Source organism: Leptodactylus fuscus, chromosome 3, assembly GCF_031893055.1.
Source record: "Leptodactylus fuscus isolate aLepFus1 chromosome 3, aLepFus1.hap2, whole genome shotgun sequence".
In the NCBI taxonomy this organism is placed as follows: domain Eukaryota; kingdom Metazoa; phylum Chordata; class Amphibia; order Anura; family Leptodactylidae; genus Leptodactylus; species Leptodactylus fuscus.
This window is the reverse complement of record NC_134267.1, coordinates 15,114,910-15,140,328: the sequence shown is the minus strand read 5'-3', so window position 1 is coordinate 15,140,328 and position 25,419 is coordinate 15,114,910. Positions and strand designations below refer to the sequence as shown.

The following is a 25,419-nucleotide window of genomic DNA, read 5'->3' as shown; positions in this document are numbered from 1 at the left end:
TCCCCCTTCCAGGTGCCCCCACATTATAATGTCCCCTTCCTGGTGCCCCCACATTATAATTTCCCCTTCCAGGTGCCCCTACATGTTAGTCAGAAAAAAATGGTATCCAATGATGGGATCCCTTTAAGCTGGTGCAAATGTTTTGGTGTAAAGTTAGTGTCTAAAAGTGGCCGCTTTGATAAATCTGGCATCTCTTTAGTCTGCCTGGTCTAAATATTAGATACATACCCAGATGATGGCCATACCCAGGAACCGAAAATCTGTTTATTGAGTCTAAAGCTGGCCATAGACACTGAACTTCCCAATGTCAGTGGGACCCACGAACCCTCTAATATGTACAGGGGTCTCCCAACTCTCCCACAATAGTAGATGTCAGAGGACAGAAGCCACCCTAGCCATAGGAAAATATCTCTAGGCTAAAAACTCTGTAATGTGAACACCTATATTCACTGTAAGGACCTACACGTCTCCTGACAGCTTGTGCATAACCTGGCTTCACCCTGGCATTGGGCAGACAAGTGGAGGATCTCATTTTTTGCAGTCTGAGTTGGATAACACAAGACATCCGCGACTCCTTGGCATCCGTCGGTGTAGAGGATCCGTCCCCAGTATCTACAGATGTAGGAATACAATAAACCTCAGCACGTTACTAAAAGTTTCTTTATTTATGGACAACATGCCGCAGTCTGGGGAACAGTCCTAAAGCGTTCTTGGTAGTCACATGAACAACTTCTTCCAAGGAGATTCCTTTGACCTTGGCTATATATTCTGCGGCGTACGTTATGTTTTTTGGTTCATTTCTGACCTAGAAGGTAAAAAGTAGAAAGTAAAAATTCGGATTAGTAAGATTTCACAGAAGTGAGGCAGAATTCTGAAATATAGAAAAAAAACAAGGTTTTGGGGGTTTTTTTTGTTTTTTTTACAAGATTTTGGGAAAATTACTGCAAAAAGATGATATAAGAAAACAAAAAAAGTCACATCTATGAATATCGGCTACAGGTGGCAAAGCAGAAACAGCACCACTCTTCCCTACAGGCTGTGAGCGGTATTACAGCAGCTCCAACTATAACAGGAGCAGCCCATGGACAAAACCAATTTTGTATAGTCCACCCTTAGACTTTCATTGTGACAACCCGATCCTGCTAATAGGTCAACTGATACAACAATCTTATCACTCAAATGGCCACAACAGCATCAAATATCCAGCAGCGGGGTGTGACATTCGGAAGGAAACGCAGTTCTCGTTTTAATAAAAAGAAAGCCACAAAATAGAGGAAATTAAGGGAGTTTCCAGGATTTTAATATTCATGACTTAGGACTTAGGTCATCCATATCAGATAGGTGGAGGCGCCACACCCAGCACCCCTCCAGATCAGCTGGAGCCAGAAGTGCACAGCTCTGTACACCTTATAGTGGCCAAGTCAGGGTACTGCAGCTCAGCTCCTCAAGACTGTAAAATAAAACTATTCACCTTGATAATGCGTCATCTCACAATACATGGCACTGAATGTCGCTAGATGTATCACTGTAGTCAGTGCTTTGTAGATTTGACTGCTGTAAACTGCTTTGCAAATCAAAATAACCACATGGAAATAATAATTGTCCGGCATTAGTACAGTAGTCACATACATCAGCAAAAACATAGGAGAAGTCAGCGGAGGAGATGGGGCTGCTAACAAAACCATCAGGAATAATAGATAAAAATACAGTATAGAGACATGGCCGACACCACACGGGAAGGCTAGACTTGGTAAGGAAATCCTGCCAGTAAGCGCACAGCAGATCAAGACCGGTGGATGAAATGCCAGTCTTGGTAAAATCCCGTCCAAAGAATCAGAAACTTTATACAAAGCAGCGAGCGGCCAAATCATTAGGACTCAGTGACATCACAAAGTAGATCACTCAACAGGAGCCAATAACATCGCAGAGCATAAGACTAAACACAATCCAGTGACATCACAGAGAAGACAAGACAACCATTTAATCACGGCCCGGCTACATATTATATATCTGATTGGATAGATGTCGGTGACATCACTAAGTATCCTCCATACTCCCACCAATAATGGAGCCAAGTGGTGACAGACACAGACTAATTATACAGGACTCTCACATGCCTCTTCCATACCTGTTTTTCTGGCCCTAGAGCAGGGGAGTCTGTCTCCAAACACATGTTCTCCAGAGGAAGCTGCTTCACCAGTTTCTGCTTCTTGAACAAAATGGAAATGAATTAAATATAATAGCAAGTATATAGAGATTACAAATCATCTGTATAACGTATATAATAGACATAAAGAGTAACTGACTTATTAATACTGTCCATGCATTACAGTCTGTGCTAAACTCCAGAGCTGCATTCACTGATCAGTACAAAATAAGTAATGTAATGTAATGTATGTACACAGTGACTGTACCAGCGGAATAGTGAGCGCAGCTCTGGAGTATAATACAGGATAAGTAATGTAATGTATGTACACAGTGACTGCACCAGCGGAATAGTGAGCGCAGCTCTGGAGTATAATACAGGATAAGTAATGTAATGTATGTACACAGTGACTGTACCAGCGGAATAGTGAGTGCAGCTCTGGAGTATAATACAGGATAAGTAATGTAATGTATGTACACAGTGACTGTACCAGCGGAATAGTGAGCGCAGCTCTGGAGTATAATACAGGATAAGTAATGTAATGTATGTACACAGTGACTGTACCAGCAGAATAGTGAGCGCAGCTCTGGAGTATAATACAGGATAAGTAATGTAATGTATGTACACAGTGACTGTACCAGCAGAATAGTGAGCGCAGCTCTGGAGTATAATACAGGATAAGTAATGTAATGTATGTACACAGTGACTGTACCAGCAGAATAGTGAGCGCAGCTCTGGAGTATAATACAGGATAAGTAATGTGATGTATGTACACAGTGACTGTACCAGCAGAATAGTGAGCGCAGCTCTGGAGTATAATACAGGATAAGTAATGTAATGTATGTACACAGTGACTGTACCAGCAGAATAGTGAGCGCAGCTCTGGAGTATAATACAGGATAAGTAATGTAATGTATGTACACAGTGACTGTACCAGCAGAATAGTGAGCGCAGCTCTGGAGTATAATACAGGATAAGTAATGTAATGTATGTACACAGTGACTGCACCAGCAGAATAGTGAGCGCAGCTCTGGAGTATAATACAGGATGTAACTCAGGATCAGTATAGGATATGTGGTGCAATACATAAAATACTCAACATTTTATGTAGATTATATATATGGAAGGAAGAATGATGTTACGACAGACTGCAGCCAGTCACTAGAAGAGCAAAGCCGCCCCTCTCTTATTATACCTGCTCACTTCTGATGATAGAAGGGGGAATGGAAAAGTAGAATCCTGCTTTGACACCTTCCATAGCTACCGATGGCTTCCCATCAAATGCATGGAGGAGAACATGTTCAGCACCTGAAAGATCAAACAGAGCAAGTCTCTATCAAGTACACATAGAACAGTCTGGATAGGTCATCAGCATCAGATTGGTTGAGGTACGACACTTGGACCCTGTCCTGATCAGGTGTTTTGGATGCCAGAAGCAGTCCTGCTCCTATACAAGGGAATGGGAGCAGGGCACAACTGATACACTGTACAGAGCAGAGTCTTGGACGCCGACGAATCTGATACTGATGCCCGACCCTGTGGATAGGTCTTCAGTATCAATTACTTTTAGATCCTGAGATAAAATGCAGCGAAGGAGCAAGGTATGAGGAAGATAAGGCTGTTCACATTTGCACCAAAGCCCATGTTTGTCTGTCTAAAATTGCTGGATGAAAAAGTCCGACAAGCACAACTTTTTCTTCCAGCACTTTCAGTTCAGAGGAACAGACATAACAGTCCATGGGGTCCATCAGGCTCTGTTGGCATCTGTTCTTTTAGCCATCTGTTGTCCTCTGACGGACCAGAACAACGGACACTCTGCCCTAGCCTGAACCTAGTGTAGCAGGTAATCATCTCCGGTAGAATATTTCAGTAAATACTTAAACATTGCTTAATATTAGTGAATTCCAAAAGTAAGTTTTACGGTACCTTGCTCCTTTAAGAGGTTAATAGTTGGTCTTCCTGCTGAGCGTGAGTGAACATTTCTAAAATGAAAAAGAAAAAATAATTCATCTTTTGGCACAAAGCTCTTACATAGTTACATAGTAGAGGAGGTCGGATAAAGACATCAGTCCATCAAATCCAACCTATAACCCTACAATCCCTACAGTGATGATCCAGGGGAAGGCAAAAAAACCCCCATGAGGCTCAGGCCAATTGCCCCATTTCAGGGAAAAAAATCCTTCCCGACTCCAATCTGGCAGTCAGTATAAAACCCTGGATCATGTGACAGAGATAAGGCAGATCTTGCTGTGACGGCATGACACCGGCCATAGCAGGAAGTACTACTTTGTCCCACCCCTCTTATGTCAGGCCACGCCCACTCCAAACCACTTCCTGTTACTCTCTGGCATTTTCTATTAAAAAAGCTCTTTTTTCCCCCTAGAAATGAATGGCGTCATTGAGCCGGGCTCTTACAGGGGCAGACCGAGCTGTTTGGCCAGTTGTATCTGTCTGATGAACACTTGGCGTTGCTCTTCTTTCTGGTCGTCTGTGTTGGCAATCCTTGGAGTGAAATCCAAACCCACCTATTGAGATAAAAGAACAAAATATTATCCCCAAGCATGAAGTCATATATGACAATACATGTAAGAACTCCAGCAATATTTGGTGTCATCTTTGCCTTCTTCTCGGTACTTGCAGATAGTTTTTGGCAGAACTGGGCAGGGAGATTGTAAATGCAATATAAGAAAGATATCTTTGGAAAGTGTAGAAGCTGTCCTCTAAGGTACTGTCTTTAGCTTGATACCAATATTCCTACTGACAGACTCCCTTAAAGACTGATGCGTCATACTCCATTCTTAATAAAGGCCGGACAGGCACAAGGCACGGCTGATGAAAAAAAATCAGGTGCACCCCGGTGTGCCAGAATGGAGATCTACGCCAGTGAGTAAGCGTTGTAGATTTCCGTCAGAAAACTGGTGTGAGCTGTAATGAATACGCCAGCCCCGTCCGCATTCGCAGAACGGAAGCTGTGGGAGTGAGCCGGTGACTACCAAGAATTTACATAAAACAATATACCGTACCTCGCCAATGGCCACCAAGTCATCTTTGTAGTGCTCTATCAAAGGCAGAGCGTCTTCTAAGTCCTGGGAGAAACATAAGATAAGATAAGATAATCCTTTAATACTCCCACATATTGAGTTACATTAGATGGGGTCTCTAAAAAAAAAATCAAAAATCAAATGCAAACTGTTACGCCACATCTGTTTTGGACAAAATTTTCTCAAATCGATAGAGACCATGGTACGGCTCCACAGAGGTTATCGGTTTCCTCTTCTCAGACAGTGACAGCTGCAATACCAAGCACAGCCACTATACAATGTATGGCACTGTGCTTGGTAAGTAGTAAAGAGGCCGCAGCAATCTCTCTTTTTTTATTTTTTTTTTTTAAATATATTTTTATTGAATTTTAAAATATAATCATGTGAACAAAAGCAATATCATGGATTGGAAATAAATTGCAGCTACAGGAGTATAATAAATCTGCAATCAATATAATCCCAGATACTGTATATACTCGGTATAATTCGGGTTGGCTTATACTCGAGTATATACGGTAACCATTTTAATAGGCATGAAAAAATAAGGAAAAAAAGCAGCAAAACCTGCAACAAAAAAAGCTGCAATGTGGGGCCCCAGCCTTGAACAGGTATTCCAGTGATAACAGATTACACGTATTCACAAGATATGGGTAACTTGTTGATTGGTGGGGGTCCGACCACTGAGACCCCAATTATCACAAGAAAGGGGATATTTTGGACCCCAGTTTGAATGGAGTGTCAGGTGAGAAATGCGCACCGCAGCTCCATCCATTGCAATGAGACTGCCGGAGATAGCGGAGTGCTGTACTTTTACTATTTCCAGTGGTTTCATTGAAATGATCATAGAGAGGTGCGCCCATTTATGACCAGGTATTCAATTCAAACTAGGGTGCAATACACCCTGGTTCTCCTGATCGGAGGAGGTCCTTCCATAAACCAGCATGTTACCCCCTATCCTGTAGAGGGTGTGGCAACTTGTTGTGGCCAGAATACCTCAAGTGTTGTAAGCCGACGGCTGGCCAGGTAATGGAGGGGGTGTATATCTCACCCAGACTACTAAGGTGGGTGTGATGAGAAAACGCCAGAAAGAACATTTCTCAGCAGATAAATATTGTCTGCTGAGGGTTATTTCAAAGTTCCAGTTACTGGGCTGGATTTTTAGGAATGGCAGGTAGGTTGGTAGTGGGACCTGTCATTCCACCCTCTCCAGTCCACACTTTGGGGATGTTCCGGCAGCGACTCAGCTGCAGAGAGTCTCCTCGTCAAGGAGGCTTAAGAAGTCAGCTTCGGCAGCAACACTTTGGCAGAGCTTGGCTGGAGAGTCAACAGAGAGGTCATATTTTTTGGAGCTGTGTCCTGAATGATTCTACTGGCTTTTGGATTTCTGTTATTCTAGGTGAGGTAACCAATTCTATGATTAGTTAGTGCCTAGCCGGGCAGGGATTTATTTTTGTATTGTTTCCTTTTGTTGCTGCACTACCTTTTTGAGTGAAAATAAAACTCTACCTTTGTTTTGGACTAAAGAAACTGGACTTGTGTGTCTATGCCCCCCCACCTAGCAACCCCAGACCCTGACAGTGCATTCAAACACAGTCAGTGGTGTAACTAAAGTCTTGTCGGAGTTTAATCAACCTCAGTGTGGCCGGGGTAATCTGTGGGTATCCTTAGGTTATGGGCCAGGTGGAAGCTGCAATCTCAATACTGATGCCAGTGCTTACGGGCCCCCTAAGGCTCCTGGGCCCCGATGCGACTGCACCCCCTCAAGTTACGCCCCTGAACACAGTGCTAGGTTGCACATTGACGTGCAGTAATAGTGTAGTACCATTATGTAATTGATCAGCTGCCATTGCTTTTATAGTGACTGTCAGTAACCAGGGATAAATCCATCTCACCTTTAGAGTTGCGCTACGTTGCTGATCCGGCTGAGTTGCTTGGACAGGGTGCACTCCTAGACATGGGAAGACCAGTCCTGGATACCTAACATACCAGATACATGTGTGTCATCTGCCAGGCTATACAGACAATAGGACATATTAGACAAACTAAGGCTACATTAGGATGTCAAACCCTATTTTACTACACTCTGCCCACTAGGAAAGATCAACATTATTTTTCACTTACCCTCTAGAAAGCTGAATTACTTTTTCAAATTCTGCAGAATGTTCTGCAACGGCCAAAAGAGCCCGGACCCCGACCTGAAAGGGATGAAGAAACTATGAATAGAGGGAATGTGTAGGCAAAGCCTGAAAGTAGAGGCGCAGCACAGTAAAAGTCAGGAAGAAAATAGCTCCATCCAACATGTAGTGGCCGTGTGAGGTTACTGCAGCTCAGCTCCTATTCATTTGATGGTATAGACAAACTAACACGTTGGAATAGCCTTTAGAAAGGCTATTCGTCTCCTACCTTTGGAAGTGATCTCCGCTGCGCCGTTCGTTCAAAATACCGGTTTGTACCGGCATGCTAATTAGTTCTCTTGCAGCGATGGGGGCAGGTCCCAGCACAGGAGATGCGATGGGGGCGTCCCCATTGCTGCTCGAAAACCGACTCCAGCGCCGCCTCTGTCTTCTTCTGCATCCGCCCCTTCCTTCTTCGGCTTGACGTTGGACGCCTGCGCAGTACTCTCTGTTCGGCGAACTTCGCCGAATGTACTGCGCATGCGCGAAATTGCGGTGTTGGCACTATGTCTGCGGGCATGCGCAGTACGTTCGACGAAGTTCGATGAACAGAGCGTACTGCGCAGGCGTCCGACGTCAAGCCGAAGAAGGAAGGGGCGGATGCAGAAGAAGATAGAGGCGGCGCCGGAGTCGGTTTTCGAGCAGCAATCGGGACGCCCCCATCGCATCTCCTGCGCTGGGGGACGCCCCCATCGCTGTGAAAGAACTAATTAGCATACCGGTACAAACCGGTATTTTGAACGAACGGCGCGGTGGAGAGTACTTCCAAAGGTAGGAGACGAATAGCCTTTCTAAAGGCTATTCCGACGTGTTACCTAGAAAAAATAGTTTTTTAATGGTAGAATCCCTTTAAGGCAGCGGACCACAGCCAAAAAGTGCTGCGAATGTGGCAGAAACACATCACATTTTCAGTACAGGTCACCAGTATGTGATTAGTGGTTGTCTGACACCCGGGAACCCCACAGATCAGCTGCTTCAGGAGTCCGCAGGGTTCAGGGTATCATTGAGGCCTTTGCGCTGAAGACCAAAAGCACAGAGCCATACATTGTATATTGTCTGTGCTTAGTATTGCTGCTCAGCCCATTCACATCAGTTATATAGAACCCAACTTTCCCAAAGCCCTGATCACAAACCTTCCCAGTTAAGTAGCAATAAGACCCCGTCTACCATATCATGACATACACCATGTAGAAGACAATGAGCACTGTAAGGTCGGCCACATTCAGTGTTACCCAGCTTTCCCACAAACTGCTGAACAGAATTTTTTAACAATTTGATAGAAGGCGACAACTAAGGATTGTTTAATTAGGAGGGAAAGCTCTTTACTGTAAGAATCGGATCAGTACTTACTGCTTTGGCTCCATCCAATACATTATCGATGTCCTGCAAGTAATGGAGATAACACTCATGAAGATACAGAGAAAAAGCCGACACGTTTACAGAAGAATTTGTACTAGAAAGAATTCCCAATGATGAGCAATAAGCGTTTAATTTCCATGTAGCGCCACCACAGGGGAAAAGAAGTATTACACGGTGCCTATCCATATAGTGCATGAATATACCAGGTCCTCCTTTATCTATGAAGCTGTCCTGGTCTCAGCTGATAATGGCAGGCTACACTGAGGGCAGCCTCATATTTTGGGGAAATAGTTTCATTGAGTCTACAAGAGGGACATAACCTAGCTTTAAAACAGGTCATCAATATCATATTGGTAGTGCCCGACACTCAGGACCAACACCGATCAGCTGTATGAAGACTGATCAGACAAGCACTGCGCTGTACTTGGTACTGCAGCTCAGTCCCATTCACTTGAATGGGACTGAGCTGCAAACAGGCCAAGTGACTGATAAAAGCAACGCCACGTCACATGGTCTGTAAACGAAATAGGCGCTCCCTGGGGCGTGACCTGTCACTTCATCCGTGTAATCTATTAAAAGTGATATCAACAACCTGTCTGCAGACAAGGCCATTGATATTTCTGTCCGTCATGGCCTCCATTCCCTAATATCACAATATAGCCCTAAAGGTGCAAAATCTGTTAAAATCCTCTTACATGGCTGAACTCTGCTGCAGACAGGTGACAGTGACAATCCACAAGCCCTCTGCTCCAGTCCATACTGTCTGTAGCACAACATGCAGTGGCAGGAGCCGGAACACGCATGCGCAATCGCCATCTTTGTACACCTCTTGCCAAAATGATTGCGAGGGAAGGTCTACAAATATCTGTGAGGGACATACAATGTGTGATCTCATGCAGACCCCATCCGCAACAGATGATTACATATTAGAAAATTATCCATGTTGGAAACGTCTCAGGGTCACTTTGGAGGACCAAGATGGCGCCGTCACTTCCGGTTTTCAGTCAGAGTATGAAATACAGTCACAAAATAACATGGAGTATGTAAGACAAGGCTCATAATGACGTTTATTAAGGTAACACACACTGTCATTATAATTATAGACAGTCTCCAGACGGATTTTGTGGGCGGAACTATTGTCCGGTTTCCATCGGGAGAGGTTTGCCGGGGGGACACTTCCGGCGCCGGCTTCCGGAATTTTGAAAATGGCGGCAAATGTTGACAGCCCGAAACGGAGAAGTTTACGGTTGCAGAGAAAGAGCGGCGACAATGTAACCCCGGATACCCGGAGCCTCGAGAGGGCCCCCAGCCGGACATCGGGCCCCAGAACTCGGCTGTCCGGGGGGAAACGGAACGATGTGGAGTCTGGGGGGAGCAATTCTGTGAACAGACCCCAGAGGAGGTCCAAGGGGCAGAAAGCAGAGGAGCCCGGTCATAACAGCAAAGGGGGAGGTAAGGCAGAGCTGACAGGAGGCGCTACTGAGGACACTACACAAAACTCTGCCGCCCCTTCTGTAAGGACAAGAAGAAGTCGAGAGGGTCCCCAAGATGGCGGCAAACCGAGCCGGCCGGAACCGAAGAACAGCGGCGGATTAACCCCTTCTATGGTGTGTATAAAGTACAGTACAATGCCGTCCCTTTGAACGACATTACCAAATGTGTCAGGGATTCCTCTGTTATTCCTCCTGGAAATGAATCCGTTCATTGAGATCTGGCCTTGTCAGCAAAGTATTTCTCTGTTATACGTGGATAGTGGCGGAGTGCATGAGAAGAGGAACAGGATCGCCCGACTCTCCGCTTATTTCCAGGAGGTGTAACAGAGGAAAGAAACAATGAAGAGTTGTAAGATCTATCTCCCATATTTATTAATAGGGTCTGTTAATTACACGTTGTTCCCTGTCCACAGGAATGGTGATAAAGGTGGGAGCCCCCTGATCCCAAAATAGCCATTCCTTGTCACTGCACAACCCCAGGGGAGGAGAGTGACTGGAGCGGCCATCAACCAGTGCACCCAGTGTGGGGGTGGTAGAAACGGACAAGTGCCCCATAGTCATTGAATCGATCAGCCGCTCCCTCCTCACTGCATAGCCGATGTACAAGGGACTCTGGACCCCTTTCTGATTATTGGAGGTACCAGCGCTGGACCCTATAAAGGGTTTTATGCCAGGATTTCAATATTTGGGACGTCTCTGTCTCTTCTTGTCTGTAGTTGAGCCCTACCATCTGTAAAGTGCTGCAGAATATGTTGGCGCTGTGTAAATAAAATACATTATGGATAGTTCAGCCCAGCAAACAAAAGTTTATTTGCCCCGTAAACAAAATGGCTAAAAGATAACGGGTCGTTAAAGGGTTAAAAAGGCATTTTTATTTTATTTTTTTATTTCATTATTTTTTATTATTGTTTAAATTTCTTGCTCTCATGACAGGTTACTGAAGAAAGAAATGGTGCAGGAGAAGCGCGGGGCTCCCAGAGGAGCAAAGGTCAAGAAAGTATTCAGAAGATTGACAACGTCGCCCGTGAAGTTAGAGCGTCCTCCAGCACAAACAGAACGAAAAACATGGAGAAAGCCAAGCCCTGTGATGGGAGGACGAGAAGTGATGCAGAAGAGTCCGGGGCCTCGGGTGTGCACAGCAGTGAGAACGCTGCCTCCTCCAGACATAGCACCACAAGGGACAATGAGAAGGATGTATCGAGTCCCTCCAGACGCCGTGTATGTGATGCCAAGAGTCCTGTAAGGAGTGCAGCCCAGGGACCCTCAGATGCTGCTTCCAGTTCCGCTCCCCCGACAGACAGCAGGGTGCACTGCACCTCCAAGCAGCTGTTACAGGAGGTGCTGGGGATGTGTGCTGAATTCAGCAAAGAGATTATGGAAAGTCAGAACTACCTGAATCCAGAGCAGAGGCAGCTGCAGCAGAAAAACTTCACCTGGGTAAGAAGAATACATTAGCCTTTCACCCTAAGCCAGGGGTAGGGAACCTTGGATCTCCAGCTGCTGCAAAACTACAACTCCCAGCATGCATACTTACTCTGCTGTTCATGGAACTCCCATTGAAGTGAATGGAGCATGCTGGGAGTTGTAGTTTCACAGCAGCTGGAGAGCCGACGGTTCCCTACCCCTGCGTCTTATAGTCCAGTGCGTCTTATAGTCCGAAAAATACGGTATATTCTAGGGAAAGGAGGTGATTTAGAAGTTTTATTTTTTTAAAGCTTTTTTTTTTTCACTATTTTATTGCCCCTTCCCCCTAGGGGGACTTGAACCTGCAGTCATTTGATTGCAAGTCCCATAGACTGCAATAGAAGTGTATTGCCGTCTATGGGACATTCTCTACATTACTATTGCGGAGGGTCATAGACCAACCACAATAGTAATATAGCAGTGACAGGCCTGGGAACCTTCATTCGGCTCCTGGCTGTCACCAGAACAGGTCGGCTCCTGCGACCTCGCCGCGCAGGAGCCGCCCTGCAACTTTAAAGGTATGGGGCCAGTAGGGACCGGCTCCGGGGGGTATTCTACACCTTGGGGGGAAGGGGGCTTAAGTTTTAATGCCCACAATTAGGATGCATTCTAATTGCGGGCAATAGCTTTGGACCTCTGCGTATAGCGGAGACCGGTTGCTATGGCGACCACTCTGCAGCAGAGCGGCCGCTATTATTCTTATAGACCCGGCATCCCGGCAATAGAAAGGCGGATACCGGGAAGGGGGTTTTAGATGCCGGCACAGGTGCCAGGGCCTGCAGCATTGCCACGCTCCTGTCGCTGCAGGCCCCGGCACCTGTGCCAGCGTCTAAAACTCCCTTCCCTGCATCTGCCGTTCTATTGCCGGGATGCCACATTCGGACTATAAGACGCACCCTCATTTTCCTCCCAGATTTGAGTGGAAAAAAGTGCGTCTTATAGTCCGAAAAATACTGTAGGTCATCAGTTGAAGATCTTTGGGGCTCTGACACTCAGCACCTCTGTGGATCAGATGATTGACGTGATGCTTCATAGGCCATGTGACTTCACGTTCGTGGCCTGTTGTCTTTCCATATAAGGCCGGGGAAGGTGAAAAGGAAAAAAAAAACTTAAAGAAAACCCATGCTGACCTCTCCCTGCTGCTCCGCTGTCTTGGATTTTTTTTTCTTCTTCCCCAGCCTCATATATATATATATATATATATATATATATATATATATATATATATATATCCTTAATAGCCCTTTTAAGACTGGAGAGCCCCTTTAAGGAGTACCAGTCATGTCCTCATTATTGTGTGATATTATATACTGAATTCAGCACACTGTCGTCTCTCCTGGTATGTGCCCTCGTGCTGAAGATATCAGTGTTGTTAATTTCGGCACTGATCTCTCCTCACTGTCGGAAGGACGACCCCTCCTAGACTGTACTCATCCATAACCTTGCACTGTCAGAGGTCGCGTTACTTAGGGTAGGTTCAGACGCAGTTTTTTGGTCCGAAACCGGAGGCGGAGGCTGCCTCAGGTTCTGGACCAAAAACCGGGTAGCAAGGCAACTCTGCCTGAAGAATGAGCAATGTCTCTTCTTTTTTCCGGGAGCCGGAAGAAACGGTTCCTGGAAAAAAAGAACTGAGCGGCTCCCATTGATTTCAATAGGAGCCACCTTTTTGGCCAGGATTTTGAGGTGAGTACGGCCTCAAAACCCTGACCAAAAATCTCCGTGTGAGCTTATCCTTACAGCTCAGTGTCATCGATGGGTGGTGAGGAACAGCGCTCTTAATGGTAAACTTCCATAATTTGTCCTGTAAAGGGGGGCACTCCTCACTGAGCTGTACGGCCGGCCGCTCTGACACTGCAGTGATCTCAGTAGCCAAAAGCAACAGCACCGATATCTCTGCAACAGGGAGGCTATGTTCAGTGAAGTCAGTTTTGCAATGGTATGTTACATGGCACACATGGAGCTCCTCATATAGGGGAGGGGGGAGGTGAGAGCTCTGGGATTACTGTGCTGTCTATCTTCAGCTCTTCCACGTATCAGCAGGTTTAATTGAATTTGGTTGATAAGGGCTGAGATAAGGAGTCCATTACCTCTGTATGTAATGCAAGCTGACTCAAATCCAGCTCTGCTACATCAGCTTCTACATCAGCTTCATACTGTGGTAATGCATTTACAATCCCTCATTACTGACTGCAAGCATAGCAGAGCAAGTGAATCCTCGCCCACCAATGTGCTGAGAAATCCAGAAAGTGAAGAGAGCACAAAGCCCTGCAGGCTGCAGAACAAGAGTTATGGGAATACCCCTTTAAATAGCACCTAATGCAGGAGCACTAACTGTGTTTGCTCAGGAACGGTGGGGACTAGAGAGAGAAGTCCAACTGTGCGCCTATTTATAGATAAGACCTGGAATTGGTGGAGGTGGTGAAAGGTTCTCCTTGAGGCCTTGGCATTGTCTGGTTAACATTACCAGTGTATTTACCAGCCTTATCTTTCATTTATTTTCCATGTTATTAATATGTTGTGACATTTAGAACACAAAGAATTGACGGATTTGTTTCATTTTAGAACTTTGAAACAACTTTTCAAGACAACGTCAGTATCAATGGGCAGTCGTGGCACGAAGCTCCAGACACAGCAGCTGGTAAGAGGATGTAGTAGCCCCTCAATAAGTCGGCCCTGTCACTGCTCCTGCCCTGTCTGTGTTATTAGATGCCTGCATTGCCTATAGTATAAGAATTCTGGAACGTCTTTTAAGTGTGAATTGTGCTGTTCCTCTGTTGTTCCTCCTGGAAACTTATGGATAAGTTGACCGCTGGGCGCTCCCATGGCTGTGTGTCCTGTCATTGCTTGTCAGCGTCTCGGTGGGGACACAGGCCCGGCTGGTAAGTCAATGTATTTCTATATTTACAGGAGGAATAACAGAGGAACGGCAAGGTTCAGAGTTCGAGGAAAGAAGAAATTTTTTTAGATAATAGAGATTGTAATGATGTGGCTCGATAGACATGTCAGGAGAGGTGACGGGTCATTTTAAAGGGAGTCCTCAGACATATAGCGGTGCCTTTAATAGGAGCAGAAACGTTAATCTGTGTCACTTTTTACGTGTCGGTGGCGATGGATTTATAGAAATAATACGAAGAAATCTGCGCTGTTTGCATTTCTCACTTCAGAATCCCGACAACCGTCCATCACTTCGGACACGCTCAGTAATCTCAATTTCATTCCATACAGAACCGGATATTAAAATTCTCGAAGACCAGCTGGACGACGCCATCGTAGAGACTGCAATGAAGCGGAAACGCCACCCTAGAAAGATACTGGGTCACTTTGTAAAAGGGCTGAAAGTGGAGCGGGAAATGCTGGTAGGTGGGCAGATATACTGTGTCGTCCTTGCGCCCCATATTGTGTGTATGGGACCCCTATATATCAATGGGCACATACCCACAGCTGTCATTTTTGCATCTGTGTGTCCGGGCCGAATTGAAGAGCCGAAAAATACGGCTCCGGTCCTTTACCTGTCTGCATTTAAATCTGTCAATTCATTTGTAACGTATGGGTCAGTGAAAACCAGTTTATGTGCAGGAGGCCTAAGGGCGCTTCTTTTAGGGTGGTGACATACAATGACCCCAGGTGCAGCTCTAGTCTCCTCCAGTCCCCGGCCGCCGCTGCCGCTTTCACTGTGTGACACCTCTATGGCTGTGGTTTTGTTGTCACTGCACAGCCAGGACTTAAATGCTGCAGAAATTCATCAGTATTTTGCTTACAGAAAAATACCGGCAGCCAGGGAGTGGATGCAGCCATATCCGCACAGGTACATAAGGTGTCGCCCCCTACAGGTGTTCTCTTGCTCTGCTCCCAGTCACAAGCATTTACTACTGATTCCTGGCTGCACATGTACTTGCATTGCTTCTAATAGAAAAGTACAGGTGTATCCAGGCAGATAGCTGGGAGCGCAGTATGACAGCGCCCCCATGTTGTGGTTTGTGGTATGTGACTTTATTGTAGGGTTTGACCATTATTTCACTCCGATTAAATTCATCTTTGATTTTCCAATTTCAGTCGGCATGTGATACAAAAAAAAAAGCCTACCTCTTGACTTTACGAAGGATAGGACATAAACAAAGAAATCATGAACACTCCCTTTAATTACGGTGACAATTAGTGACAATTATGTGCATTTGTTAATCTTCGCCCCACTTATCCCTCTTGTATTTGTCCTTCTGATTTCCAGGATCTTTACAAACCGGTGGTGAAGCCAAAGGAGCTCAGGCTGGACTCAAGATGTGGTGAGTGTGAAGGCAATAGCCGATCCTACAGACCGTAGATGGGAGGTAATATATACGGCTACAGGGTCAGACTACACAAGGGTGTTTGTCACCATGGACACCCATAGGTCTGTCAAGACACAAAGCAGCAGCAAATATTAATCCAGACCATTTGTAAGGTTGATTTATTTTTATAGAGCGCCCTCTATTGGGCTGCGTGACTGAGGGGTTGTCCATCATGGAAGACAGATTTTCATATTCTTCCCATGGTCCTCTTCACAGTGGAGCGTCTATGGCTTAATAAGTCTCCACACACCTATATGGTGGTCTCTCCCTAAGGAGTGACGATATCCCCTTAACCCTTTCTAGAAGCCTCTCACCTCTGCCAAGTTAGTCTTCCCTGCGCCGGGCTGATGAGATCCAATCAGATCAAAACAGCTGTCTTCGGTCGAGAGACTGACTTGGTAAAATCCGACATCGTTTGCAACAAAGGCCTCTGGTAAGGTCGGGCATGATGTTAAAGGGAGCGCCCCCTATTGGTCTGCATGACTGAGGCACTTCCTGTTTACATCAGATTTGCATATTCTTCCTATGGTACCAGAGTCCTGTTGTTCTTCCTGAACATTGAAGGGGTTAACAATAGCGATGACCTATTCTTAGTATAGATCATTACTATCAGATTGGTGGGACCTGACAGCTGTCTGCCCCTGTCTGCCTAGTGGCCGGGCTGGGTTACTGCAGGTCAGCCCTTTATACCTATCATTAGAGAGAGAGCTGAGCTGCAGGGGCTCTGCTCAGCCACCACATTGGGAATCCTCGTTGTTTCTTTCCATTTATATAATGGGAAACTGCAAAGACCAATGTTTAACAATAATGCAGAGTATGTGACGGTTTATTTTTCTTATTTAGTCCTTCATATATAGAACAATTTATCCAATATTTCTACTTCTTCTTAGAGTCCCGAATGGTTGAACAAGCTGCCAGCACGGCCTCCATCTCTCAGCAGATTAAAGAAACCATGAAGGTAAGAAAGTTTGGCTGTGTGAAGAAGACGGGTGATGTAGTAATTCTACCATTAAAACCCTTTTTTTTGTGGATAAGACGTCAGAATAGCCTTTAGAAAGGTTATTTGTCTCTTACCATTAGATGTGATCTCCGCCGCGCAGTTGCTTAGAAATACCGGTTTTTACCGGTATGCAAATTAGTTCTCTCACAGCGATGGGGGCGGGTTGCAACGCTGGAAATGCGATGGGGGCGTCCCCACTGTTGCTCGAAAACATGCTCCAGCGTCGCCTCTATTTTCTGCTGGATCCTCCCCTGCTTTCAGCGTCTTTCTTCGGTGTCACCTCCAACGCCTGCGCAGTTGGCTCTGCCAGTGAGACACTAGTAGAGCCAACTGTGCATGCCGGCCGGCGGCCATAGTTCAGAGGCCTCAATTGTGCGCATGCGCGGTACATTCCTCGAAGTCTTCGCTGAACTGCTGATACTTACCTGTCTGTACAGACCCTCCGAAGCCTGGATGACTTCACTCGCGCATCGGAGGGCCGTACAGATCTTACTGAGCATGCGCAGTATGCTCTGTTCGGCGAAGACTTCGAGGAACGTACTGTGCATTGCGGCCTCGGAATTATGGCCGCTGGCCGGCATGCGTAGTCGGCTCTATTAGTGTCTCACTGGCAGAGCCAACTGCGCAGGCGGCGAAGGAAGACGCAGAAGAAAGACGACGAAAGAAGGGGAGGATCCAGCAGAAGATAGAGGCGTCACAGGATTGTGTTCTCGAGCAGCAATGGGGACGCCCCCATTGCTGCGAGAGAACTAATTTGCATACCGGTAAAAACCAGTATTTCTAAGGAACGGCGCGGTGGAGATCACATCTAAAGGTAAGAGACGAATATCCTTTCTAAAGGCTATTCCGACGTCTTATCCACAAAAAAAAGGGTTTTAATGGTAGAATCCCTTTAAGTTGTACTGCTACAATCTAGTATCTGAATCTGCCATGACAACTGGCATGAAATGTAGCATCAGTAACTATTGTAACTTTTTATTATACAACGTATATCCTTCATTTGCTGAAAACGTGATACCCCTTAATGGCCAGCATTCTGCATCGGTAAGATTCCGGCCACCAGATGGCGCTATGAAAAATGTTGACTCTGCGATTAGGCCTTTCCATACAGTAGATGTGTATTTGAAGGGTTTATATGATTTTTTATGCTCATTTCGGTAACATTCTATCCGTCTTCACTCACATCGTGTCGCTTTTCGTTTCCCAGGCACTCCCAGCTCAGCTGGAAAAGGCGGAAGGATTTTCCCAAGTTCTCAGTCTTCAGCCCGCGTTACAGGGATCTCGCATAAGGCAAGATATCTTTTCAAGTCAAGTCGTATTACAAGACATGGTAAAGACTGTACCCAAAGAGTTAGAGACCACCCCGAGTGAGAATGAGCTGGCAGTCAACATCGCACCGGAGCGGAACACGAGGCGACGACAGAATCCTTCCGCCCACAGTAACCTATATCCTCTGCGGTCAAAGAGGAAGATCAGTCTTGAAGGATGAAGGGCGTCTGGGCCACATTACTGACAGTCCAGTATATCAATGTATTTCATAATCTGTAATTTATTTTTATTCTGTATGCTAAACTAGTCTGCCGGGCTAAGAGTGGTCAACGCAGAACCATACTCTAAAAAGGAGAAGATCAGGATCTTAGAGATTTTCTGACACTTAGATATTGATGGCGTATCCTTAGGATAGGTCATCAATATGGGATTGTTGGGGGTCCGACACCCAGGAAGCGTCATGGCTCTCTATGGCTTCATCCCAGTCACTTTCATTGGTCACATAGTACAAAAGCAGCCCAGTCCCATTCAAGTCAATGCTTTTGCAACTCCGCCTCAACCAAAGCCACCATGCTATGTGAAGAGGACGCAGGACTCGCTCGAATGCTACGGTCTCTTCAGGTCCCAGGTGTCAGACCACCCCCAGTCCATCTAGGTCTTCTGTATATAACTCCCAGAATGCCCCTGTATTCTCATTGGACCACCTTATGTGACTGTGATGAATTGGCCCTGGCCTTACAGTCATAGAAGAAGAGTTTCTTTCATTTTATGTGCAATAGTTGTTCTAGTACTCGACAGATTTGGCTACTTTCTCTGTAACCCAGCTCCACACCTGTCCTCAGTATTGCGGCTCCCCCTATTCACTTTAATGAAGCCGAGCTGTAATACCAGACACAACCTTTAGACTTTGCGGCGCTGTTTCTTGTTTTTTTTGAATCCTGTACAATCCCTTTCACAAAGGTGACTGGTTAGCCTGATGGTCTCTGGCCGATGCCTTTTATTCAAAGCTTGCTTGTGTATCCCGGGAGTAGCCATCTGTTGGGGAACTACAAATGTCAGCAGGCCTGCTAATTGGGTTATAATTGGAAGAATCCAGGGTTTGTCTGGATCCGTTATATTGCACATCCGTACGACTACATTCTAGTCCTCGTTGTTGTATAGTTCTTCGCACGCTGTATATTTGTAAATACGCTTTTTTTGGTTTTAATCGCCAGTTTGTAATATTGCATTTTTCTTATATGTCCTTTATATTAAAGTTAGGACTACAAGTCGGTGTCCTCTTCTCCCTCCTTCACTTGTCTTTATGGGATTTCATAGACTTTTTGTCACTAGCCCTGGCAATACACTTCACAAAAAAAATGGCCGCCTACACAGAAAGCTGGTGTAAGCGGCCATTTTCTTGTGGCCTGGACATGCGCAGTCGGCTCTGCCCGAGGCCTAGAAGATTGAAACACAGGAAGAGTGCGTTCCAGAAGAAGATGGAGGCAGCGCTGGAGATTTCTCTTGCAGCAGTGGGGACGCCTCCAGTGCTGCTTGAGCCCTAGGGACCGCCCTCAGTGCTGTGAGAGAACTCATTTGCATACCGAAGAAAACCCAGATTTCAACCGAACGGCGGCGCGGAGAGGTAGGAGAGGAATAGCCTTTCTTAAGGCTATTTTATGTGTTAGGGAGAAAAAAGTGGTATCCAATGATAGGATCCCTTTAAATGATAAAACTATATACAGTACTTGCAACCAACACTAGGGGGAGCTCAGTGCATATCGAATCATCTGCTCTGCAGTGAGCTCCACCTAGTGGTAGCTGCATGAAAATGTTGCAACTACATCTAAAAAAAAATAAATAAATAGGCGCAGTTTGGTGCCCAGTCCTACCTATCAAAGGGGCGTCTACTTGTAATATTCCTGTAGCATTGGGTACAAATGTATTTATTAAATACCTTACACTGACTGTACCTTGCTGGGTTGTCTCAAGAAGAAGCACCTTAAGATAATCTTTAATAGTCCCACAGTGGGGAAATTTCAGCATGTTACAGCAGCCTAGTAATACAGATACAGGATAATACACAGTAATATATTACAGACATAGATACACATATGCTGAGAAGAGAAGATTTACTAGGAGTCCATGGCAGCTAAGGAACAGAAGAAGGAAGACCTCATGGTCATCGTCATAATCATTAGTTCTCTGTGCGGAGTGTCTTCGCTTGGTCTGATGTAGATTATACAGCCTGGTCGCAGTTGGAAGGAAGGACTTGCGATAGATCCGCGCACACCTCCTCCAGCACATAATGTGCCTATGCTTGCTCTGTCGCGTCAGTATTCAGCCCTGCTCTATAGACTCCCTCGGTGACATTGTCACCCAGAGCTGGTGACATCAGAGGTCTGCACGACAGCGCGGCGGGGGAATTCCCCTAGACTACTTGGGCCTCCGTGCATCACTACAACTACTACTCTATGAGATGTAAATAAAGGCGACGTCTGCCGTGTCTCTGCCAGGGCGCAGGAAGTTGTTTTCTGTGGTCTTAACCAACATCCAGTCTAAAAATTCTCCGACCACAAGTGCGACGTTCCTCACTTCAGGCCTGTGAATAGCGTGCGAGTGTAAAGCACCAAACCTACAAACACGGGGTTATCTATAGCCAAGGGAAGGAGCCAATGCCATGGGGTCTCTGGGTAGTAAATGTGGGGCCCCGTGGACTCCAGCAGGCTATGTGACCCTACACATCCTACTGATTTTGTAGATTGGGGGGAGGGGGGAAGATAAGTAATGGATTAATTTAGTGCAAACCTCTTAGTGGGGCAAATACCCTGTGATATCAGGTAGGGTCGGACCCCCGGGCCCTTTCGGAAGGTATATGGGTGGAATGAGATCTGCTTCCATTCAAGTGACTGGAGAGTAGAGCTGCAGTTCCCGGGCGCTACCACTACAGTACAGTATATGACTCTGTACACTGTATACAGCATGTGGCTGAGTGTGCCGTATCCTTATACATGGCCCACCCTTAGAAGAAATCCTCATTAGTGCGAAATCGGAAACTTCTTTAGGTTAAGCCCCCCCCATGTAGGGGTTAAATAATGATCATCCTTCTATATGAGGATATAAGAACCGTAGGTTGTATCAGCTGAGACGTTTGCTTAGGAGATGTCATGTCAGAGTCTGACCAAAAATCTGACCAAACGTCTTTACTGTGACATAAAAGAGAAGTGGTGCAGAGCGCAACGTGAAGTCTTATGTCTTAAATACACTGCACAAGGTCTCAGGTCACACCATGGCTGGGGCTGTACACACAGAAACTACACGTAGCAAATATTCACACGACTCCTGATGTAATAATCATACCAATACAGGAATCTGCTGAGCCCAATATAAAATCTGTAATAGGCCCCAAATAAGATTTGTCATTAATCACCTCTGTAGGATTGTAAGTAACCTGTATACTGCCTATGTAATTTATGAGAGAATAGTGAGCGCAGCTCTGGAGTATAATACAGGATAAGTAATGTAATGTATGTACACAGTGACTGCACCAGCAGAATAGTGAGCGCAGCTCTGGAGTATAATACAGGATGTAACTCAGGATCAGTACAGGATAAGTAATGTATGTACACAGTGACAGTACCAGTAGAATAGTGAGTGCAGCTCTGGAGTATAATACAGGATAAGTAATGTAATGTATGTACACAGTGACTGCACCAGCAGAATATTGAGCGCAGCTCTGGAGTATAATACAGGATGTAACTCAGGATCAGTACAGGATAAGTAATGTATGTACACAGTGACTGTACCAGTAGAATAGTGAGCGCAGCTCTGGAGTATAATACAGGATAAGTAATGTAATGTATGTACACAGTGACTGCACCAGCAGAATAGTGAGCACAGCTCTGGAGTATAATACAGGATAAGTAATGTAATGTATGTACACAGTGACTGCACCAGCAGAATAGTGAGCACAGCTCTGGAGTATAATACAGGATAAGTAATGTAATGTATGTACACAGTGACTGTACCAGCAGAATACAGAATAGTGAGCGCAGCTCTGGAGTATAATACAGGATAAGTAATGTAATGTATGTACACAGTGACTGTACCAGCAGAATACAGAATAGTGAGCGCAGCTCTGGAGTATAATACAGGATAAGTAATGTAATGTATGTACACAGTGACTGTACCAGCAGAATACAGAATAGTGAGCGCAGCTCTGGAGTATAATACAGGATGTAACTCAGGATCAGTACAGGATAAGTAATGTAATGTATGTACACAGTGACTGTACCAGCAGAATAGTGAGCGCAGCTCTGGAGTATAATACAGGATAAGTAATGTAATGTATGTACACAGTGACTGTACCAGCAGAATACAGAATAGTGAGCGCAGCTCTGGAGTATAATACAGGATGTAACTCAGGATCAGTACAGGATAAGTAATGTAATGTATGTACACAGTGACTGCACCAGCAGAATAGTGAGCGCAGCTCTGGAATATAATCCAGGATATAACTCAGGATCAGTATAGTAGAGGTAACATATGTACTGTAACAGGACAAGGGGAAATGTGGTAGGAGGAGTATACTGTACATTTCCCCAATGTTCCTGTCATACATGTTCTGAAAGCTTGTTGCAAGAAAAGCTGTGTTCCTTGCTTTAGGGTTTTACCTATGACCTGGTATAAAGCTATGGCTGCAGGAGTTGGTAGAGTTGGGTTTGTCTCAGTGGCGTAACTAGGAATGGCGGGGCCCCGTGACGAACTTTTGACATGCCCCCCCCCCCGAAGATCTCGACCGAGTCCCTACGCATTCCTGCGCGCTCTATTATCCCCCATAGTGTCCCCTGCACACAGTATTATCCCCCATAGTGTCCCCTGCACACAGTATTATGTCCCATAGTGGCCCCTGCACACAGTATTATCCCCCATAGTGACCCCTGCACACAGTATTATCCCCCATAGTGACCCCTGCACACAGTATTATCCCCCATAGTGGCCCCTGCACACAGTATTATGTCCCTTAGAGGCCCCTGCACACCGTATTATACCGAATAGTGGCCCCTGCACACAGTATTATCCCCCATAGTGGCCAATGCACACAGTATTATGTCCCATAGTGGCCCCTGCACACAGTATTATCCTCCATAGTGGCCCCTGCACACAGTATTATGTCCCATAGTGGCCCCTGCACACAGTATTATGTCCCATAGTGGCCCCTGCACACAGTATTATGTCCCATAGTGGCCCCTGCACACAGTATTGTCCCATAGTGGTCACTGCACACAGTATTATGTCCCATAGTGGCCCCTGCACACAGTATTATGTCCCATAGTGGCCCCAACAGGACTAAATACTGTCACATCACCCGCTGACCGCTATACCAGGACAATTGTGGTCATGTGCATTACAATTTAGTAACTCCATGTGCCTCATATTAATAGCAGTTAACCCCATCATGTCCCTCACATTAACCCTTGTGTACCTCACATAAGCGTTACTGATATGTGAGAGACATGGAGGTAATAATAAAGTATCTTCATTACTATTATCCCCATATGTCTCACATATCAGTAACTCACATGGAGTTACTAAAACAAAAGTAATCACCCCAAATGCCTGATATTAATAAGTAACCCCAGTACGTACCTGTGTATCTTTAGTTTCTTTTTCCTTCTTCCTTTCTTCCTCTTCAGTGCAGGACGGCAGGAGCTCGGCAGGGATAAGCCCCGCCTCCTGGGCTCTCCTCAGCCCTCTCATTGGTGGGCAGAGGACAGCAGAGAAAGGGAGGGGGGGAGAGGGGGAGCGTCCTGAAGCGCTGACAGGAGCCAGACCTGCAGCTCCTGTGTGTCAGCCGTTGCTGCAGCTTCGGGGCCCCCTGTTGGTGGAAAGTATTCCACCAACAGGGGGCCCCAATCATTATACTCGGGGGTCCGAAAAGACCTCCGAGAATAATGATAGCAGCGGTAGCCCCTGATGTCCCGGGCTCTGTGGCAGCTGCCTCTGCTGCCTCCGTGGTAGTTACGCTTGGTCTCTAATCCATGCAGCCACTTCAGGTGAGTGGGGTTCACTCCTTGTAATCCCTAGGTCTGTATATAAGGGCAGACAGGTACATGAGGATTTCTCTGCTCCTGTGTAAAGTGCTTGTGAGTAAATCAGAACTGCTGTGGTTTGTGTTTCGGACCCTGTGAAGTCGGCCCAGTTGTCTGTAGTCAGGGGCTTGTATTGTAGTATTAAAGTCAAATTGACTATATCGTAGATCAATCAGTCAGTCCAAATTAAAGAAGCTTATTGTTGCGCGATTTTGCTAAATAATGACACAGAATTCAAGTCTGTTTCATCAGCTAGCTGAACTGCTTCAGTGCCCAGGTCAACACACAGCAAGCTACTGACTCTTTATTACAAGTACACACACTTTTACAAAAAGGGTAGGTGGGATTAATGCATAGTTCAACAAAGCTTTGTCCAAAATCCTGAGTTGTCCAGCTTCTATTGGTTTCAGTCCTTTGATGTCCAGCCTTCCTTCGTCCACTCAGACGACCCCCCTTGACTGTAATTTGAAGACCTCACCACGAGGCTCACAGACAAGACAAAGCCTCCATCTTAGATTCCAAACTCCTTTGTTCAATACTTTAGGCACTTAGTAGCAAGGAAAACAATTAGTATTTCTAAATAGACAAACATGCAACACAGAGTATATAAGTATAAGAGTATAAGAGTATATAAGTATTAATTCATAACCTGAGACTTGACAGTAGGTGGTGGCCACAGGGCTCGGGGTTGTATACTGTTTGCCTGAAAAATTATCAATGGTTGTGGCAAGTAGCGATGTCCCGGGCTAATTCAGGGTTTAAGGTACAGTACTTTATGAATACCAGAAGACTACTATCTAAGATGACAGGAGAGTGTGAGAAACCTTCTATCTGACAGCGCCCAGGAGTGATGGGACCTTCAGCTACTGAGTTATAGTGACATGTCATAAACCTTTAGTGGGAACACTCCTATACAAGGGACAGGACTCATTTCAGCTATTATACTATAGTTTTTGCACAGTGTATTTTCCTGTTTCCGTCCTAGGACCCCTCCTGTTCTCCATCTACACCCTTGGCCTGGGCCAACTCATAGAATCTCACGGCTTTCAGTACCACTGCTATGCCGACGACACCCAA

General features: G+C 45.7%; 2 protein-coding genes across 4 annotated transcripts; one reads left to right on the top strand and one right to left on the bottom strand.

Moving 5' to 3' along the window:
- Positions 1 to 650: 650 nt before the first annotated feature.
- On the bottom strand, positions 651 to 9,490 carry TATDN3 (TatD DNase domain containing 3). Of its 3 annotated transcripts, none has more exons than XM_075267073.1 (10): positions 9,416 to 9,490; positions 8,712 to 8,744; positions 7,309 to 7,382; positions 7,080 to 7,164; positions 5,170 to 5,232; positions 4,562 to 4,671; positions 4,073 to 4,128; positions 3,342 to 3,454; positions 2,129 to 2,209; positions 651 to 805 (listed from the first exon to the last, which is right to left on the bottom strand). In XM_075267073.1, the coding sequence occupies exons 1-10, from the start codon at positions 9,476 to 9,478 to the stop codon at positions 662 to 664; spliced, it is 822 nt and encodes a 273-aa protein (XP_075123174.1). In that variant the 5' UTR covers positions 9,479 to 9,490; the 3' UTR covers positions 651 to 661. The 3 variants fall into 3 exon arrangements, with proteins under 3 accessions (XP_075123174.1, XP_075123176.1, XP_075123177.1); XM_075267075.1 differs by having other exon boundaries at positions 2,129 to 2,206; XM_075267076.1 differs by having other exon boundaries at positions 662 to 805; positions 3,350 to 3,454.
- Positions 9,491 to 9,911: 421 nt separating this feature from the next.
- Positions 9,912 to 19,433, top strand: NSL1 (NSL1 component of MIS12 kinetochore complex). Its single transcript, XM_075267072.1, has 7 exons — positions 9,912 to 10,327; positions 11,147 to 11,650; positions 14,240 to 14,315; positions 14,903 to 15,033; positions 15,903 to 15,957; positions 16,893 to 16,960; positions 18,210 to 19,433. Exons 1-7 carry the CDS (start codon positions 9,926 to 9,928, stop codon positions 18,489 to 18,491), a joined length of 1,518 nt encoding a protein of 505 aa, XP_075123173.1. The 5' UTR covers positions 9,912 to 9,925; the 3' UTR covers positions 18,492 to 19,433.
- The last annotated feature ends 5,986 nt before the right edge of the window (positions 19,434 to 25,419 follow it).